The following is a 20,232-nucleotide window of genomic DNA, read 5'->3' on the forward strand; positions in this document are numbered from 1 at the left end:
ATGGCAGATACCAAAGGAGACTGAGGGAGGTGCCACCAGGAAGAACCGGGGATTACTATCCAGACTCCCAATTCCTCACACTGCCGTTGCTGATGATGCCCTTACTCAGAATGACAGGAGAGGACTTTTCATGAAGCAAAAAGAAGCAAGGCTGCAAGGAAAGGCTACATTCCCCCTTCCTTCTTGGCAGCCAGCCTGCCTGCCTTTCTTGACTCCTGCTTCACTGCCAACTCCTTTTAAAAATTATTCTTATTTGCGAAGCCACCCAGATTTTGCCTTCAGCCCAGACAGAGCCAAGGAGCAGTGAGGAAGCTCAGGATTTGCTCACCCCCATTTCTGAGGCTAGGTGTGTGTGCCGGTGTCCCCCCTTTCTTCCACCTACATTCTGCCCCCCCAACTTCTTTCCAAGATGCTGCAGCAGTTGAGGGTTTCTCCCCTCCCACATGTCTAACTACATGCGGTGTCTGCAGATGCTTGCAGGAGGGGCAGGTGTGTTTGTGTGTGTCTATCCATCCTTTTGCCTTCACAATCTAGCATCCCCACCACTATCACATTGCTGCTTCTTGGTGATGATGATGATTTTCAAAAAGCTCAGCAGGTTGGCTGAGGCTGGTGTCCACATACTGCAGCTGAAATGTATTTGTTTATTTATTGCATTTATATCCCACCTTTCCTCCAAGTTGCTCAAGGTGGTGTACATGGTTTCCCCCCCTTCCATTTTATCCTTACACCAACCCTGTGAGATAGGTCAGGCTGAGATACTGTGTCTGGCTCAAGGTCACCCAGTGGACTTCATGGCTGGGTGGGGATTTGAACCTGGATCTTAGTCCAACACTGTAACCCACTGGTGTTGGGAGACAGGACTGTACATCTTCAGACTGGGGGAAGAGGGGAATACCAATTTGACTGGACCTTTGTATCAAGAAAAGAAAGCAACACCTCCCCGTATGCATGGAGCTTTTTATGAAAAGGGATATTTGGAGATGTGGTTTTTGCCATGCACCATTTTTTTCAATTAACAGAGACTAAAATTACAATTTGCGTGGGGGGCATTTTTTGAGCTTACAAAGGGGGTCCCATACTCATAAAGGTTGGGAACCACTGGTCTAAGAAATGGAAAATAAATGTGTGTAAGTTTTTTCTTAAAAGGTTGTCCATTTTGCATGGAATGTGCCAGGCCCACTGCCCCTTTTCTGAGTATAATATTTCTGCCATGTACACTGGATGATTTTGTCAACCCATCCAGTCAAAAATACACTCAAGCAATAATTAGGAGCGGTTGCATCAAGGGCGCTGCCTTGTCTTTGAAAGATCACCTTTATAAGACACAAGCATAGAACCTTGGCGTTCTCCCATTCACTGTCACTTCATCCACCACCCGCCAGCTCTGGCTTGATTTACATTTTTATCATGTTGTGAAACTCCAGCCATAGAGAGAGAGGTTTCCTGTCCCTAGACAATTTTCATGCAAATTGTATTGCATGTCTCTGAATTAACTGCAAGAACAATGCCATAAAGCCTTTCCTTTAAACTCTGAAGTAGAGATAATGATCCGAGAATGCTTAAATGTCAGTAGCTACATTAGCAAGAAGTACCATTATAATAAGAAAAGTCTTATTAGATGTTCCAACAAAATCTTCACACAAATAATGCCAAGAGCTACTAACATTTTGTAAACACCTCTTTGAGTTCCAGACAAAAGCACCATTTCATCCACATACAAACAATTTACACTAACCAATTTTGGGTGGAACTAAATTTTCTCCACCTAGTTAATAAAAAGTGAAATAGAAAAAAAATCTCAAGACACATTTAGTGATCTTTTAATACAAGCAGTAATTCTGATTTCCTTTCAGTGGAAACCATCCTCAGGATTTCTCCAAGTCTACATAACTAGGCAGCCATAGAAGCTGTGCTCACACCATATTCATCTTCACCTTTAATAAGTGGGTAGACAACTTTGTCATGTCACAGCATCGCAAGGGACTAAAAAAAAGGTATCTGCCTTAATTCAGATATAGTTAATTGAGACATATCAAACAGGCACTGTCTTTATTGTCTTTTCAGTGCATGTTGAAGACTTTCCTCTTCTGATAAACCTAAGTAGATAATTTTATTCCAGTCAGTATCTGTAGTGGACTTGAAATTATTTTTATATATGCAGTTGTTTAATATATGTTTTATTGTATTGTGAAATTGCTTTGACATGCTTCATATAAAGCAATTCATAAATGAAATGAATAAAAATAATAATTTTCTCATCTACACAACTTCTAAAGAAACATGACAGCCTGTTCTGAACAGGTTTAAATTAGCCACCTTCAGATGTAAGGAAAGTAAACTAGCTGTCTAGACAGTAAGATGGGATGCAGATATTAAGACAGTAATATGGGATGCAGATATTAAGATACATGGAGCAGTTTGGAGAAACACAAAAGAACTAAGAAACAACCCTGCTTCTGGCCAATTTCTGGTCAGTATTTAAAACTTACGCAATAGATGGGTACATGCATATTCACACATATGCAAGATGTATGTGTGTGTGCATGCATTTCTTCTTATATATTAGTTATAGACTTTGCAGTAAATATATCAAAATTAGCCTGACTGTGAATGGTATATGACAGGATGCTTGCCTGAAAGTAGAGCTGTTCTACCTATCCGGATGGACAGCTCATTTTCATACTCCTGGTGACGCATGGGCTGGTGCTCATATTTCTCCTTCACCACTCTCGAATCATAGCTCAAAGCCAGTGCTGTGTAGGGAGGCTCATTGATACCCTAGAACACAGAAAAACAAACAAAACATTATTCATGCAGGTTGAAAAAGAAAAGAAAATGTATTATGGCCCAGTTCTATGCTGTTTTCCTCTAGAATATTCCATCTGACAAGTGATTTGATCATGTCTAGGCAGAGTAGACCCTGATACAAATTTTAATAATTTACCTGTGTGACTACAGAATTGGTTGCTCTGTTGTTCCAATTTAAAATTACTTTGATCAAGAGGCTGAAGAACATGCTTGGTACTGACACAGGTACTTCTGACTAGAACCTTGGTACTGGTTCACACATAATGGTAAGCTATTTTAACAAACCATGAGCTAACAACAAGTCATTCCACAGATGATCAAACAAGCCATGGCTTGTATTTCCAATGTTTGGTTGGTTTTCCAGATGCTCTTGCCTCATGCCTTTGCAGCTTGGTGAGCATCTAGGGTGGCAAAACAAACCATGGTTAAGGTTTGCATGTAATGTCAAGCCCCCATTAAAACAAGCCAAGGTTCATACGCTGACAACAAACCATGGCTTCAGATAATTGTTTGCTGGCAGTAAACAAGACATAGTTAAGCCACTGGGCAGGATTTGCATATAACGCTATACCATGGTTTAGTAAACCATAATTTAATAAACCATGGCTTAACATTATGTGCAAACCAGGCCACTGTTAAATAATTAATTTGCAGCTGGGTTTGGTTACATTGTCACCTGAGGTTGATGTGAAAGTGAAGCTCTTGAGTGTTGGACCTTGGTGTTGGCATGGTGATTGTCTGACAGCTGGAACTACTATAGATCCAAGGGACTTAGTGACAGCCAATAGGTGACATTTGCTACACTTCCATACATTGCCACACAGTGATGTAGTCTTCAACTTTTCAGACTTGAGATCCACTTTTAGTCCAAACATGCATTTGAGGCTGCTGCTTCTTCTTTTTTTAGCGTTTTCGGCATTGCAACCCATTTTTACACCAGTCTTCGTCTCAGTAATGGGTCCCAACCTATCCTGGCCAACCTCACCAGAATCCGACTCGGGATGATCGACTTGCTTTTCTCTGTTATTTTTAATGCAAAATTTCACATTGGGCAGCACATAAATCAGAGTACAGATTACACAGGTCTCTGAGACTCTACAAGGAATTTCTAAGGCATGGCTGCTCAAGTGAAGACATTGTCGCAACAATTTGACATGCCTCTGAGACCACTTAAGTAGACTTGTGGTGGGCTCACTACTTGAGCGGGAATTGTCTCCTGGACTGGGCCAGCAAATGGGCACTCCTATAGACCTGCTGGTGAGCGGACTCAGTCTGTTCATGCCTGCACAGGTACAGAGCGTTCTTGGGGAAAGAGAAGCCTCAACCAATTCTTCTCCAGTATCCTCCTCCAGTTGTGACTCTGACTTCTCCTGCCCCCAGGGACGGAGTAGGAGGCAGCTCTGGAGGCAAAGCAGAGTCTAAAGGCATGGAGATGGGAGGTTCACTGTCAGACACTGTCTCACCTATTGCCGCCAGCACCTCCGGAGCAGAGCTTTCACTGGTCAGACTACTAAATTCTTCTCAGGTTTCAATCACCTCATTGTAGACAGCTTGGCCCTCCACCAGATCCCAGTCGTCTTCCTCCTCCTGCCCACTTTGCAAAGAGTTCTCTACAGGGCTCATAACACAACCCACCAACTGAAGGCCAATGACATAGTATATAAGTGTGGGCTGGGATCAAATGTGTAACTAATTACGGCAACTTGTACCTTATGACTTCATTATCCCTACGGCTCTGTGATCACATCAGCATAGAAACAAAAGGGACCAATAGGACATAGTCAAAAGCAGGAAGGGAAACTGTCTCTTCAAGATTAATGGACTTAAATGACACTGCATGCAGCAAATCTTAAACTAGAAGGTATTAACAATGTCCTATTATCATAAAAAGTCCTTACCCAATGATTACCTTACTGAAAGATTTTGCTACTGTTGTATAAATTTACAGATATGTAAAAGAAGTATAAATATGCATATGTCTAATGCATTATAGAGAAAAGTAATGAATAAATGATAAACTAACAATTTTTATTCATCTTATTTATGTGACTTTTGTGTTTTTTAAAATATATATATTTTAAATATTTTATACACAAAACAAATGCATTCAGATTAGGCTTCTTTATTGGTTTAATAAACTATGAGACCAGTTTCTCAATGACATCAAACAAGGGCTAAAGATTAGTCACGTTCACAAGAAAAAAAATCAGAAGTGAACTCCACCACAAATTTGTATTCTTCTCTATTTCTTTACTGCTCTCTTTTCAAAGAAAATAGTTACAATAACCACAACATTATAAAAGTTGTCAAATAATTCTGATTAACACTCAATAAAGGGAAAATAAATATGAAATATAAATGGTCAAAGAATCATAACATCAAATATAAAATTGGAGGCATCCGTGCTGTCTCTGGAGTCCCATTATCTAATCAATGTTTGCCATCTCACCTGGCATAAATCCAATTTGAATACTTTCCCATACCCTTCCATTAGCCAATTTCACAATTTTTGCAATAGCCAAATCATGTAAACACTGAGGTCTTATTACTTCTCCAGTGCCAAGTGATGCTTTAATTTGGATTTCTGTACGCTCAGGGGTTGGACTCCATGATTCTATTATTCTAATTTTAGCTTATATCAACAATAAATGCATTGTCATTCCTGCCGGTCCCTTGGGACAAAATCTTTGAGATAATCCAACAAAAGAAAGAGTAGGTCATGTAGCAAATTAAGAGCCATGCGGTTTGAAGGAATCACGAAATCATTCCCAATAGTTATTTGAGGCCAGCCACAAACCTGTCACAAATTCTGAAAGTATATGGTGGCAGTAAAGAACAGGACTCTAGACACAATTTAACTGAAAGTATAATATAGAGACAGTAAAGAACAGGCTCTAGGCACAATTTAACCTAAATTATATGCCTCACGTGCAGAAGATAGTAGGAAAGGAAAAAGGAAACACAAGATTTTCTGGCAGGATGATATAAATGCAGTATCCATGAAACAATGGATTTTCCTGTGGGTTGTCACTCCTGAGTCCATATACATACATATATTGACCCCAAAGCATAGGCAAAAAGGTGAAATAATTTAAGACAACTCAGCCTCATGCTACTGTGCACACCAGCATGAAACCAAAAACCATGTCCATGGAGAGAAAACGAACAAAGCAAATATACATTAAACTACTGGAAACAATAATGAGATGCTTGATAGTTAAGGTCACTTTACTTAAAAAAAAAACTAAAAGGCTAGAAATCAACAACAATCTTCTACTCACCTCATTTGCATAATGTATTCTGACTGGCGGTATTCATGCTAATCACATATTTGCTAGCCTTTTTTAAACACTGTCTAATCAAGACAATGTTTCCACTTCTGTTAAACTAACAATTAGAAAACTTGGAGAGAACAGATCTTTATTGTTGAATAGCTTCTTTTTATTTTTAAACCAAAAATATGGGGTGGGGAGTATATTTTCTCCCTGTCATTTCATTCTTCATCTGCTTCTCCAAAAACATTCTTATCTGACACCAAATAGAACGTCATCAGCATCTGTACTATTTCAACCCCCTACCGCCAGCCCGCAGACTAATCTTGTCCTACCAGGTGTTCAGTTTGACTCATGAGGCCATTTCCCCAAAACCATACCGATCCACCCTCCCACCAATTGATGTCAGCTAATGGCCACGAGGACAGGATTTAATCCTGCATTAGCTGTGCATCCTGTTCCTAGCGAAGAACAGGTTAACGCAGCCAAGACAGCAGGATATAATCCCAGCTCCTCAGCTGATGAGCAGGAGTTAACGTTCTTTGCAAAAGCACTCTTTGAAACAGCTCTGCACTTCTCCTCCAAGGCAGCAGATGTGCAGCAACAGTATGGGGGGCCCTTTTTTCTCTCCCCCACCCCACTTCCACCGGCCATTTGCCCACTCAGTTAAAGGAAAAGCGTGGAGCTGCTTCAAAGAGCACTTTTGCAAAGGTCTTTGAAACAGTCCCCGTGCTCCCATTTGAGCCTCCGGAGGCTCTGAGATTGGGAGTTTAAAGGGGGAGCAGGGGGAGATTTCCAAAGCCGCCCTTGCCCATTTGTCAAAAATGTGCAATCATAGGGACATGTGACTGACAGATGAATAGCCTCACTTATCTGAAATTTGGCCTGCAAGGCTGATCCTAATAAGGATCTGGCCTGTGGAGCCAAAAAGGTTGCCCTCCCCCACCCTCCCCCATAAAGCAGGGAACCTATCCCGCACACGTTCAAATGTACACTTAAGAAGCAGCCACAGGGACATCAAAGTACCTTGGGCCAAGCCCATGCCAACATCAATGGGACCTGCAACAAAATGTTGCAGTGTATCCCCATTCTCCAGTAGTGTGTCCTGTTCAGCACTCCAGACAGCTAGAAACAGAAGACTTCTAAAGCAATTAAAGTCTCTCAGGTGGGGAGTTTCATGAAGGGAAAAAGCACATTTGTGTTTTTTTCCAGCCAACCCTCAAAGCCTTCCCCTGCTGTGTAATGCCACACTAGTGTGCTCAGGCCCAGCCATCACCAACCTGCGCATTTTACCGCAAGTGATGTGTGGCTCTGGAGAGTGAGACTTTTTCCTTTCCTTCCTCTTGAAAAGTTAGTGCAAGGGGGGATATTTAACCTCACAAAATGCATCCCACCCATCACCAACCCTATTCCCCTCTGATTCAGAGTCACCATCATCACCACCACAACCACCACCCGGCCACTCAGAAAGCAATGCAGAAATCTATCATTGAAATGCAGCTGTGATTGGGCAACAGCCACACACATACCCCATAAACAAAAGGTGGTAGAAAAGACAGGAATTCAGTATAAAGCTAAAGTTCCATCTCTAGCCAATGAGGTAAGTTTCTCTAGATCAGTGGTTCCCAAACTTTCCCATGGATGAACTGAGGGTTTTGGTGCACTTGATGATTTTACTGCCTATTATAGCAGTTGTAATTCCAAATAATTTGAATTGTAATAAAATAAAATTTAAGAAAGAAAGAAGCAATGCAATACATTTAAAAATCAATATGAATATTCAATGTGATGGATATGCCATCTCCCAGCTTCAACCACAAATCCAGACACATCGCAGACCACTGGTGGTGCATGGACCACAGATGGAAACCCCTGCCCGAGAGTCTAAAACAGCCTTTCCCAACCAGTGTGCCTCCAGATGTTGTTGGACCACAACTCCCATCAGCCTCAGCCAGCATTGCCAATGGTCAGGAAGATGGGAGTTGTGGTCCAACAACATCTGGAGGCACACTGGTTGGGAAAGGCTGGTCTAAAAGATTATCTTACATCTGTCATTGGTTCAACTGCGAACAACATTCCGTAAGCCCTCGAAGCTCACAGGTCCTTGATGGGTTTTTTTTGGAGGATTTAAAAAAATATTTTTCTCTTAATTTATAGACTTCATACAGGAACAGAAGTTCCTGTTCCACTCACAGAAGTTCCTGTTCCACTCACAGAAGTCATTTTGCGAATGCAATGGTTTAGCTGGATGCAACCCTAAGTCCTGACATTTGTGCAAATGATGTCTTCTGATACAGAGGGGTTTATAGCAGGCAAGATCTGTCAGGCGAAAGCAACTCTCCCCGTATCAACCTGTCCTTGACTTGAGATCCTCTGAAGAGACCCTGCTGTTAGTCACAGCCTTATAGGAAGTCCAGGGGTCTAGGACCAGTTGGAGGGCCTTCTCAGCAATAGCTTTCCAGTTGTGGGATGCATCCCCTACAGCAGGGGTTCTTAAATCTGGGGTACATGGATGGGCCTCAGGGGGTCCATGAATCAGGCACACACACAAAATCAATTTCCAATGCAATAAAGATTGTTTGTTTGTTTGTTTATGGGGGTCCATAGCTTTCATCAGATTCTCAAAGGAGTCCACAACCCAAAGAAAGTTAAGAACCACTGCCCTAGAGGTTCAGCTGGCACCAACATTGTCCAGTTCTAGATTCTAGTTATGTTATGTTATGTTACGTTTTATTTCTAGGCCACCTTTCAGCCAAATAGGCCCCCAAGGCGGCTTACACATAAATAAAAATACAAATACAAAATGCAAATAAAAACAATACAATTTACAAAAAAAAAAATCAAACTAACAAAGTCCTAACATCTCTAAAAAAACAGGAGCAGCAAACCAAAAGCATTAATCTTCCTGGTAAAGGGCAGTCCCCAGAAAAATGTCACTAAGAGCAGGGGTGGGGGGCAAAGCAGGTGGAAAAGCATGCCGCTTGATGGTCCCAGTACAGTCTCATCCCTGCAGCAGCATGTCTCAGTCTGCAGCTCTTCCTGATAAGGCCCAGGCAGAGGGGTGGGGCAAGGCAGATGGAAATGCTTGCCCCTTGATGGTCCCAGCAGTCTCACCCCAGCAGCAGTACCTCTCAGACTTATCTTTTCTGGCAGGCTTTTTAATGCATAAGGATGCCTAGTTCTCAGGGAACTGACAGACTGTTTCTATTGTATTATTTTATTCATCGTTGTAACCTGTCCTGGGGTCTTAGAACAAAAGGTGGGATATCTGTTTTTTAAATAAATAAATAATTTAAAGGCAGTCTGCTGCTGCTTTTCTGATCCTTCTCTACAGAATTTTTAAATTCCACTTTTGTTAAAAAGAACAAAGAATATTTATTTGTCTTTTTTCAAACTGAAAGCTCCAAGTGACTTACATCATTAAAAACAGACATAAAAACAAGAATAAAAACATACAAAAATACTTAACAAAAACAAAATCCAACTTCTTCCCACCTGGCTAAAAACAAACAGAAAATTAAACTCCCATGGCCTGGATGAATAAAAACATTTTTACCTGGTGCCAAAAGACAGACAGTGATGGCGCCAGGCGTGCCTCTCTGGGGAGAGCATTCCACAAATGGGGAGCCACTCCTAGGGATGGTGAGAATTTTGTTTCAGTTCGCATTTCTACCAGAATTTATCAAATTCACAATTTCTGAAACAATATGAGAACCAAAACATAGCCATCCTTCAAAATTCACATTTATTAGAATTTTGGGATGCAGTTCGCCAGCTAAACAATGTTTATAAAAATGCATATATTAGGGGACAGTGTGCATAAAAATGAACACATGAGTGAAAATAACATGCAAAAAGGCATGAAATTATGAGAAATGGTGTGCCAAAACGTGTACTGTTGTCAAACTGCCTAAAAAAATGTGTTTATTTGGAGAAATTTGCACTAAAACGGTAGAGAAGTTTCATGAGAATTTTTTTTAAAAAAATAACAGATTGCTGCAGAAATGTAGAGAATTGAATTTAACATTGGAAAAATGAGAAACTGAGAGAACCGTAACAGACAGATCTTTCCATCGCTAGCCACCGCTAAGGCCTGTTCTCATGTTGCCACCCTCTGTACTTCCCTCCCTCACAGAGAAGGGCCTCAGATGACAAACACAGCGCCCATGGGGAGAGGCAGTCCCTTGTGACGAGAGGCGGTTCTTTGAGGTATTTGAGTCCTGAGTCACATAAGGCTTTATAGGTCAAAACCAGCACCCTGAATTTGGCCAAGAAACTAATTGGTAGCCATGCAGCCACAACAGAATTGGCCCAGTCAGTAGTCAGGCTGCTGAATTCTGCACCAGGTACAGTTTCCAAACTGTCTTCAAAGACAGCTGCACGTATAACACATTGCAGTAATTTAACCTAGAGATTACCAGAGCTTAGACAACACAAATTAGGCTATGCCTGTCCAGATGGGGATGTAGGTGGGCCACCAGACAAAGCTAATGGAAGGCATTTTGTACCACCAAAGCCACCTGGGTCTCAAGTGGCAATAGTGGATCCAGAAATACCCCCAAGCTACGCACCTGTTCCTTCAAAGGGAGGATAACCCCATCCAGGCCATGCCTCATCCATCTGGTCTAGGGAACCACCCACTAACTGTGCCTCAGACTTATCTAGACTAAGGTTGACTTTATTGATTCTCATCCAGTCCATTACCCAGGCCAGACATCAATCTAGCACATCCACTGCCACACCTGCAGATGTATATGCTGAGTATCATCAGCACATTGCTGGCAATGCACTCCAAAACTCCAGATGACCCCACTCAGCAGTTTCATGTAGATGTTAAACAGCATAGGGGATAGAATTAAACCCTGTGGGACCCCAAGCTGAATGCTCCATGAACCCAAGTAACAGTCCCCAAGCACCACCCTCTGAAAACGACCATCCAAGTAGGACCGGAACCACTGCAAAGCATTGCCACCCACCCTAAACTAGGACAGCCACTCTAGAAAAATATCATGGACAATGGTATTGAAAGCTGCTGAGCTGTCAGGATAATTAATAGGGACACACTTCCCCTATCTCTCTCCCGACCAAAGTCATCATACAGGGCGACCAAGGCAGTTTCCCTGCCAACACCAGGCCTAATCCCCAATTGAAATGGATCTAGAAAATTGGTTTGATTTAAAAGAGCCTGGATCTGACCTGCAACCATGCATTCAAGAACCCTGCTCAAGAAGGTAGTATTAGCGACCAGCCAATAATTATTTAGATTTTCTAAATCCAGGGAGGGTTTCTTTATATGCTTACAATACACATAAGCAGTTTTAACATTACATTCAAAATAGGATGATACTTAAGTTTCCCCTCTGTGACTTCCTCCGTCATCTACATAGAGGTTCAGACTTTCTGTGCTGAACCTGAAAGATCTGATTAGTACAGAGATAAAAGCAATAAAGAGACTCAACCCTATTTCCAATTGCTTACTGGCAACAGGGAGACATCCTGACCTTATTGAGAGAAGCAGAGGGACCTTTGACAAATTAAAATACTCTGTGACTTCCAGCATGGCATTCCATTTAATCCAGCTGTGATAGTTCTGAATCATTCAGACGCCACTCCCTACATAGAATCTAAAATTAGCATGTGTCAGTGGGTTAAAATAGGCATTACGAAAGGGGAGAAGAAAGTTACCCCACATTAAATTGGCTTATCTGGCTAATTAGAGTTAACAGAAATAACCACAGGGAGTTGGTACATTTGTAGAGGCTTGGCAAACAATGGTCTTTGAGAGAAAATATACCCACAGCTGGATGCAGAAGCTTTTTCTGGCATATAATAATAATAATAAAATTTTATTTTTGAGTCGCCTATCTGGCTGAATTAATGGTCACTCTAGGCGATGTACATTAACACATTAAAATACAATAAAAACCAATAATCACAATCAATAATTATCTAAAAACACCCTTCCAGTTAACAGCAGCATAAAGGTTAATCCACCCCGGAAATCCTGTAGGCCTGTCTGATGAGCCAGGTCTTTAAGGCCCGGCGAAAACTTATCAGGGAGGGGGCATGGCGAAGGTCAAGAGGTAGGGAATTCCAGAGGGTGGGAGCCACAATTGAAAATGCCCTCTCTCTGGTCCGCACCAGCCTAGCGATTTTAGCTGGTGGGACCAAGAGGAGGCTTTGCGTAGATGATCTCGTCAGGCGGCATAATTGGTGATGCTGGAGGCGCTCCTTCAGATAAACTGGGCCGAAACCGTATAGGGCTTTAAAGGTCAATACCAACAACTTGAATTGGGTCCGGTAGACAACTGGTAGCCAGTGTAGATCTATTAACACCGGAGTGATATGATCACAGCGGCGACTGTTCTTAATCAAACGTGCCGCTGTGTTCTGCACCAGCTGTAATTTCCGGACCGTCTTCAAGGGTAACCCCACGTAGAGCGCATTGCAGTAGTCTAAGCAAGAGGAGACCAGGGCATGTATCACTCGTGGGAGTAGATGGACAAGAAGGTAGGGTCGCAGCCTCTGTATCAGATGTAATTGATACCAAGCTGCCCGGCTCACTGCTGAGACCTGAGCCTCCATGGACAGCTGGGAGTCAAGAACGACCCCAAGGCTACGGACCTGTTCTTTCAGGGGTAATTTTACTCCATTAAGCATCAGATCTATATCTCCTAACCTTCTCTTGTCTCCCACGAGCAACACCTCGGTCTTATCGGGATTTAGCTTCAGCCTGTTCCTTCCCATCCATCCACTTACGGATTCCAGGCACTTGGACATGGTGTCCACAGCCAACTCTGGTGAGGATTTAAACGAGAGATAGAGCTGAGTGTCATCTGCATATTGGTGACACTGCAGTCCAAATCTCCTGATGATGGCCCCCAGCGGCTTTACATAGATGTTGAATAGCATGGGAGAGAAGATAGAACCCTGTGGCACTCCACAATTGAGAGGCCAAGGGTCTGAAACCTCATCCCCCAGTGCCACCAGTTGGTGCCTGTCTGAGAGATAGGAATGGAACCACCGTAAAACAGTGCCCCCTATTCCTAATCCCTCCAGGTGATCTAAAAGGATATCGATGATGACCATAGCAAGACTGCTTCATGTTGTGTTCACCAGTGACATTTACAATGCCTCCCGCCCTCACAAAATGGTTAGGCTTAAGCTTGCAGATACCACTTGTATTTTTACCATTATTACTGCAGCAAAGCTTGCTTATAATAGGAGCAATATGGACAACTGGAAATATGCATTGATACAGATATTTCCTTATAATAACAAATATATACAATCATCACATTTTACTCAGCTTCATTCTCCATGTCTACATTGATCCACAGTCTTCACTTCTACCATTGACACAATGATACAAAAAAGACTTCAAGCAAGTCCAAAAGGACTTCTTGAGGACAAAAATCTAATACTAGCAGGGCAGGCAATGCATTTGCTGACTCCTTGCACCTTTGTTAAGGACGTATGATAGAATCTTTATTGCAAAGTCTATAGACCATAGCAAACAAACAAAATACATACAAATATAGAAAATTACAATATAGTACATATATCCAACAAGACCAAATGCAATGAATCAGGACTTTGGTCTAATCAGATCCTTCCTAATCACCATGGCCTGGTTTAGATATTTGGCCACGCGAAGGGTGGTTGATTCATCAGAGCCCTGAAGGAGAATTGTTAAAAGTGTGCTGGCTGAACGTCCAGGAAAAGTTAAAAAAAAGGGAGTTAAAAGATTGTTTCTGACACCCTCATAAAATTTACATTTAATTTAAATTTACATGACGGTCTTCACCTCATGCATACCACATGGACAGTACCTAAGATTTCTTGGAGTCTTGTTGTACCTGCCCTCCAGAAGTCTCGAGGGTAGGGCATCAAAGCGTTAAGGAAGTCACCTCCAAACTTAAATCTCAAATTGGAGTAGATTTGGTTGTTGGCATATAAAGCCTTAAAGGACTTGGGGCCCAAGTACCTAAGGGAGTGCCTCTCCAGTTACCAGCCAACTTGTGCTCTAGGATCAGCAGGAGAGGCCCTGCTAATTGTCCCATCGATAAGAGAGACTAGGAGGGTAGAGCCATGAGACAAGGCATTCCCGTTGGTAACCCCTCACTTACAGAACTCCCTTCCAAGTGACTTTCAATCTGCCCCAGATACTACTTGCCCCCACTGTTGAAGAGGAGGCTTAAAACGTTTTTATTTATCCAGGTTTTTTGGATCATGAGTAAAACATTATTTTTGGGTGATGTTTTACTGATATTATCACTCTTCTTCTCACTGTAGTTTTACTATCATTTTGTTATTTTAATTTTGTTTGAATTAGCAGGCTGCTCTATTCTTGTTATCTATCTATTCTTGTTATCAGCTGCCCTAGGCTCCGGATGTAAAAGTTTTGTATAAACATACAAGCAAACGATAATTATTTTACAACAATACTTTACAACAATACTGGCTGAAAGCCACACCTCAATAGCATGGCCATACCTAGTGGGATTATTATTTTTTTTAGAAAAAACTCTCTGAACAGACCACCACGTGCCATTATCACAATCTGTTTTTGTGCACCTTTGCTATGACATGGCAACTTCGGGGTGGGGTGGGGTGGGAGGCACAGAAGGAAAGAGATTGTGTATGCTTTCTGGTCACCATTATGAAGTGGTAACTATGGAATAGGTAGAGTCCAATCTACACAACATGGCTGCCAAATGTATAACTGTAGTAAGTAAATGTGCAATTGCATTGGTGTAATTTTTAAAAATGCTGCCTCTCCTGCCCCTGAAAAAACATACTCCTACCGACAGATTTTACTTTATTATTGTTGTTGTTGTTGTTGTTGTTGTTGCATTTATATACCGCCCCATAGCTGAAGCTCTCTGGGCAGTTTACAACAATAATAAATTGTTCCAAAATAGAATCATAAAACCAATCAACAATTACCACAGTGGGGAGGAGAACCTGGCTGGGAGTCCAGAGTCTGTGAGTTCAAATCCCCGCTCGTGTCTCCTGGGTGTCAAGGGCCAGCTAAAGATCACCCCCACAGTGAGTGGCTCAGGGGTTACGTGCCCTGCCACCTGTGCAGCCGTGGGCAAGCTGCATAGTCCCAAGGAGCCCAGTTGCCCCCCAGCTGGCAGTTACAGACAAGGAAGGGGCTGGCTTGTGCAGCTGTGGCAAGCTGAGCAGGCCCTAGCCAGCTGGAGAGGACTAGCCTCTGAGGGAGGCAATGGTAAACCCCCTCTGAATACCGCTTACCATGAAAACCCTATTCATAGGGTAGCTATAAGTCGGGATCGACTTGAAGGCAGTCCATTTCCATATTCAGCATGGACGAAACCAAACTGCAGGCATATTTCCTAATAAGAATTTTTAAAATATGCAAACATTTTATTGGGTTCATTTTCCTCTGCTACATTTACCCACCAACTGCTGTTGAGATCCTGTTAGAACAGAAGGCTCATAACAATTAAAACGAGGCTGCCTATTTATATGACAAAAAGAAGATTTGGGGATGAGGGCACTCACATTCTCACTCAGGAACAAATTCAGGCCAGGGTTGTCTGCTAAGATACAAAATCATGTTCACCAGGATGCCTCGTGGCTTCAGCAGCAAAGATGTGTTTTGTTTCCATGCCAAAGCTGATCCATCCATGAGCTGCTTTATCACCTCTGCTGAGCGACTAGCTGCCCTTGCCCTCCCCAGTAGCCACCATGCCAACAGGCTCCCTGCTTCCATTCCAGTGGTCATGATAAGAACTGTAATTTAAGAACTGGTGCCTGAGCGTGCTTTTCTCCTTGTTCTTCCCTGTCCCTTTTCCCTCATGTGTCGTGCATCTTACATTGTTAGCCTAAGAGCAATTATTTAACTTTTGTAAATTGTATATTGTAAATTGTATTATTTTATTGATGCATTTTATAGTGTATTTTTATATTTGTGTTTTTTGTAAGCCGCCTTGGCCTTTGGCTGGAAGGCGGGGTATGTATGTGTGTGTGTGTGTGTGTGTGTGTGTGTGTGTGTATGTATGTATGTATGTATGTATGTATAAATAAATAAATAAATACATCATCATAACATAAAATCTGTAACATTTCCTTCATTTTAAGTTTTCAATCTAGCTTCAATGATATCTACTCTGATTTTGTTGTGGGGAAATAGACCCTTGAAATGCCAAGTGAAACACACATACACAAGATACCTTTATGCTACCTCTTTTCACACACTACAATGGATTCTGAATCTTAGCCATAAGGATCATCACTATAGGAATCGTAGTTCAAGCATCTAGACATACATTAAATAAGTTTTTGTCTCCATGTCTTCAACAAACAGAATACTGTTCCTAAGACCATCCTGATGTAGACGTTTTTCTACACTGGAAGTTTCTGATGTTCCCAACTCAAGTGGAGATGAAAGGCAAAAAACTCCCTCTAGTTTTTCGAAAGACTTCTAGTTCTTAAAAGACTTCCCACAATGCTAAAGTCACTGTCTAAAGCAGCCTTTCCCTTCCGGTGTGCTTCCAGATGTTGTTGAACCACAACTCCCATCAGCCTCAGCCATTGGCAATGTTGGCTGAGGCTGATGGGAGTTGAGGTCCAACAACATCTGGAGGCACACTGGTTGGGAAAGGCTGGTCTAAAGTGTCCCGCTAAAACAAAATTTAAATATATAGTGTCAGCTCTCTCACTGCCTCTTGCTGTCCAGTTTCCAGCCCCAAATCATCCATAACAAGCAAAGTAATTCACATACAATGTAAGCTGTCAATTGCCTGAAGGGGCTTAGCAGAAAGGAGCATATTCTCCTATCGCATGCCTGATAGTCTCTACCATCAATATAATATACAGCATTTATAACCTCCCAATAAAGTGCCAGCTAGAGGCATTCTGTGGAATGTAAAAATGACACTGCCCCTATCCAAACTGAGTAACAATATCCATTAGAAAAAGAAGGAAAGAGAGGCCAAGGATTTACTAGTAGAAAGAAATGGGATATGGGAAATTCAAGGAGCACTGAAAGACCAGAGCTAGCAAGACCAGAGAAATTCAGTCTCTGCCCTCATCTCCCAAGTCTGGACTTTTTGAGTGGCTTTCAAAAGACCATTGCTTTGGCATTGCTTTCACACAATGGAAGTTATTGGGCTAAAAGGCCTTTAAGCACACAGGATTTATGGTTGGCACTGAACACAAGGTGATTATGGGAGATGCACACCAAGGAATTTGTAGGTCTTAATTTGGGGGGTAGGAGTGGGGTGTTAAGACTTGGCACCTTTTCTTCCCGTCTCCACTGCTTCCAAATTTCTTGAAGACCTGAACTGTCATGGAAGAGACTGAAGAGAAATATTCCTGAGATACTGCTCAGGCTATAAAGTGGGGGTGGGGAAATCTGAGGCCTCCAGATGTTGCTGGACTACAGCATTCATCATCCCTGACCACTGGCTATGCTAGTCAGGGCTGATGTGAGCTAAAGTTCACCAACATCTGAACATTCCTGCTATAGTTCCAGGAAAGGGCCTTGGAATGTTAGCAGGCCCAAAGACTCTGCCGTAAGGTTTGGGCAGTGACAGCTCCCACCATCCTGTTTGGGAATTCCCTGCAGCTTTGATGGTTCTTTCTGGGCTGTATTTTCCTTCTTGTAAAGATCATCTTGCAGCATTCAGTCTCAATGTGGCATTCTAAGGAGAGTTGCACATTCTGTTCTCTCTCTCTCTCTCACACACACACACACTCACTCACTCACTCTCTCTCTGTCACACACACACACACTTATGTCTGGTGCCTGAGGACATTTTTTTTTCTTTTTTTTTCTTTTTTTTACAATAATTTTTTTATTCAAATTTTCATAAAACATACAAAACAAAATCATAAAACATTCAAAGACAAAAAACAAAACAAAACAAAAATGATTAAACAAAAAAATAAAATGTTGACTTCCCATTTGTCGCAGATCAAATCAGTTGTAGGTCTACAATATATAACAATCCTGTCTCTTAAATTATATTATAAAATCACTTTCCTCCAGTAGTTATCTTAATTAATCATCAAATCTCATAAACATTACTTTATTCTTTCCACAAAAAGTCAAAGAGAGGTTTCAATTCTTTAAGAAATATATCTATCAATTTTTCTCCAAATAAACATGTCGATTAATCCATCTCGTTAATAATAATAATAATCTTATTGTCATAACCATAGTCCAAATAAACATATTGATTAATCCATCTCATCAAAATCTGTTAGGTCCAATAATTTCAATAGCCATTATTCCATTATCCATATTAATTCCATCTTCCATCTTCAATAGTCCTGTTAAGTCCAGTAATTTCAGTGTCCAATCTTCCATTATCAGTATTCCATAATAATCTTGCTGTCATAGCCATAGTCATATAATACGAGTCTGATGGGAATTTCCTCTATCCCAAATATTTTCTTGCCATCAATTCTGAATAAGTTGCTGAAATATTGCTGTAAAGTCATATCTCTGTTCTTCTTTTTTACAAAATGCACTGGCTCATCTCTTGAGAGTTTTTCCATTGTCACATGGCTGCAGTTAATTCCATAGATTTTCTCTATATCAAGCTCCATCACGTCATTCCAGTCCAGAAGATTATCCAAGCCATTGATAACTTTATCTCTAATATCTTCATTAATTTCTTCAGAGATAACATTAAATTCCAAACAGTAGATTTTATTTCTAATATCCATAAACTCCAGATCTTTTTCCAATTCCACATTTGTTCCAATCTCCAGGGCTTGTATCTTCCCTTTATTTTTTCTTTTCTCATCTCTGATCTCATTCTCCTCTCTCACAGGATCCCCTATTTCTTTAAGCTCCTGCGTCATTTTGCTCAGTTCAATTTTCAGCTCCTTACTGCCCTGTCGCAGGGTTTGTTTCGTTATCTCAATCTCATCCATTATTTTCTGAAACATAATTACTTCCAGATTCTCAGCCACTTTCTTGATTGCCATTTTTAAAACCACGAAAACAAAACAAAACAAAAATAAAGAAGAACCACTTCTTATTTCAGCAACAATTGGGTTAATATTCCAGGCTTGATGACATCACAGTATAAACAGAGCAGCCTGCCTTATCTCTCTATGTTCAAGAATACAAAACAAATTTAGTTCCCAGCATCAAAACAGTTAGTGGCGTCGTGAAGAAGCAGATTCGTCAAAATAAAATAGACCAAAAAGAGAATAGTCCCAGACAATATAATGTTCCTCGGAATAGAAATCCCTCTTCTGTTTATATCTTTAGAATGCACTTCCAGGACAGCTTTTTGCAATAGAAACAGAGATAAGCTGTTAATTTCGTGAATAACAGAGAAGAGTTATAGCTCACCCAGAAGTTCTTTAAAGCTGATTCATTTGACAAATCTCTTTTTGCTGCAACAATTTAAACCAAGTAAAAAAAAAGAATAGAAAGAAGGGTGCTTGCCTGTTAGTCCGTTTTCTCTTTGAAGAAAAGATAAACGTATCGCATTAATCAGATAGAGCTTGTTCGGAAGTCCGTCCGGCATTGCTGGCTGGACCTTTTCTCATAAATTAATGAAATCCAGTCCTCCCAACAAAAACAGGCTTTTGAGGTTGATCTCTACGTTTCTCCCTGCCCGGGAGAAATTTCATCGGTCAAAAAAAAATGTTCTGACTGATTTATATCTGAATAAGCTTCTTTTGAGGCGGGAGCCCGTCTCAAAAGCAGGCACAAGCGAAGTCACCCTTCCCGGAAGTCCGGCCTGAGGACATTTTTCCTTGGTAAGGCAAGAAGAGAAGGATGAGTAGGGGGGGAGGTTGCATCCTCATGTATGGATCTTACCCAGAGCTTGGAAAAGTTACTTTTTTGAACTACAACTCCCATCAGCCCCAGCCAGCATGGCCAATAGATTGGGCTGATGGGAGCTGTAGTTCAAAAAAGTAACTTTTCCAAGGTCTGATCTTACCATGCCCCCAGTGTCACAAGAAAGAAAAGAAAGCCCCCAAACCCACTTCTTTCCTCACATCAGCAGCTACATGAACAAGATTGGTTTTCCCAGAAGAGAAATTTGAACTGGCACGTTAGGTTATACCATTAATCTACATTAGTGATTATAATTATCCTCTAAATAGTATCTCTTTCCTATGGAAATACAAGTGTGCGACTAAACCAAAA

The 20,232-nt window shown here is 41.4% G+C and overlaps 1 protein-coding gene across 5 annotated transcripts in view; it reads right to left on the bottom strand.

Annotated features, from left to right (window-relative positions):
* The window catches only part of SLC39A11 (solute carrier family 39 member 11), a 498,181-nt gene that overhangs the window by 332,838 nt on the left and 145,111 nt on the right, over positions 1 to 20,232 (bottom strand). For 4 of the 5 annotated variants that reach the window (XM_061615670.1, XM_061615666.1, XM_061615667.1 and 1 more), the window contains one exon: positions 2,637 to 2,781. In XM_061615670.1, coding sequence (XP_061471654.1) covers positions 2,637 to 2,781 — 145 coding nt within the window. The remainder of the gene's footprint in view (positions 1 to 2,636; positions 2,782 to 20,232) is intronic. The other variant, XM_061615668.1, reaches the window with a different exon arrangement.

Source organism: Rhineura floridana, chromosome 3 (genome assembly GCF_030035675.1).
Source record: "Rhineura floridana isolate rRhiFlo1 chromosome 3, rRhiFlo1.hap2, whole genome shotgun sequence".
Lineage (NCBI taxonomy): Eukaryota > Metazoa > Chordata > Lepidosauria > Squamata > Rhineuridae > Rhineura > Rhineura floridana.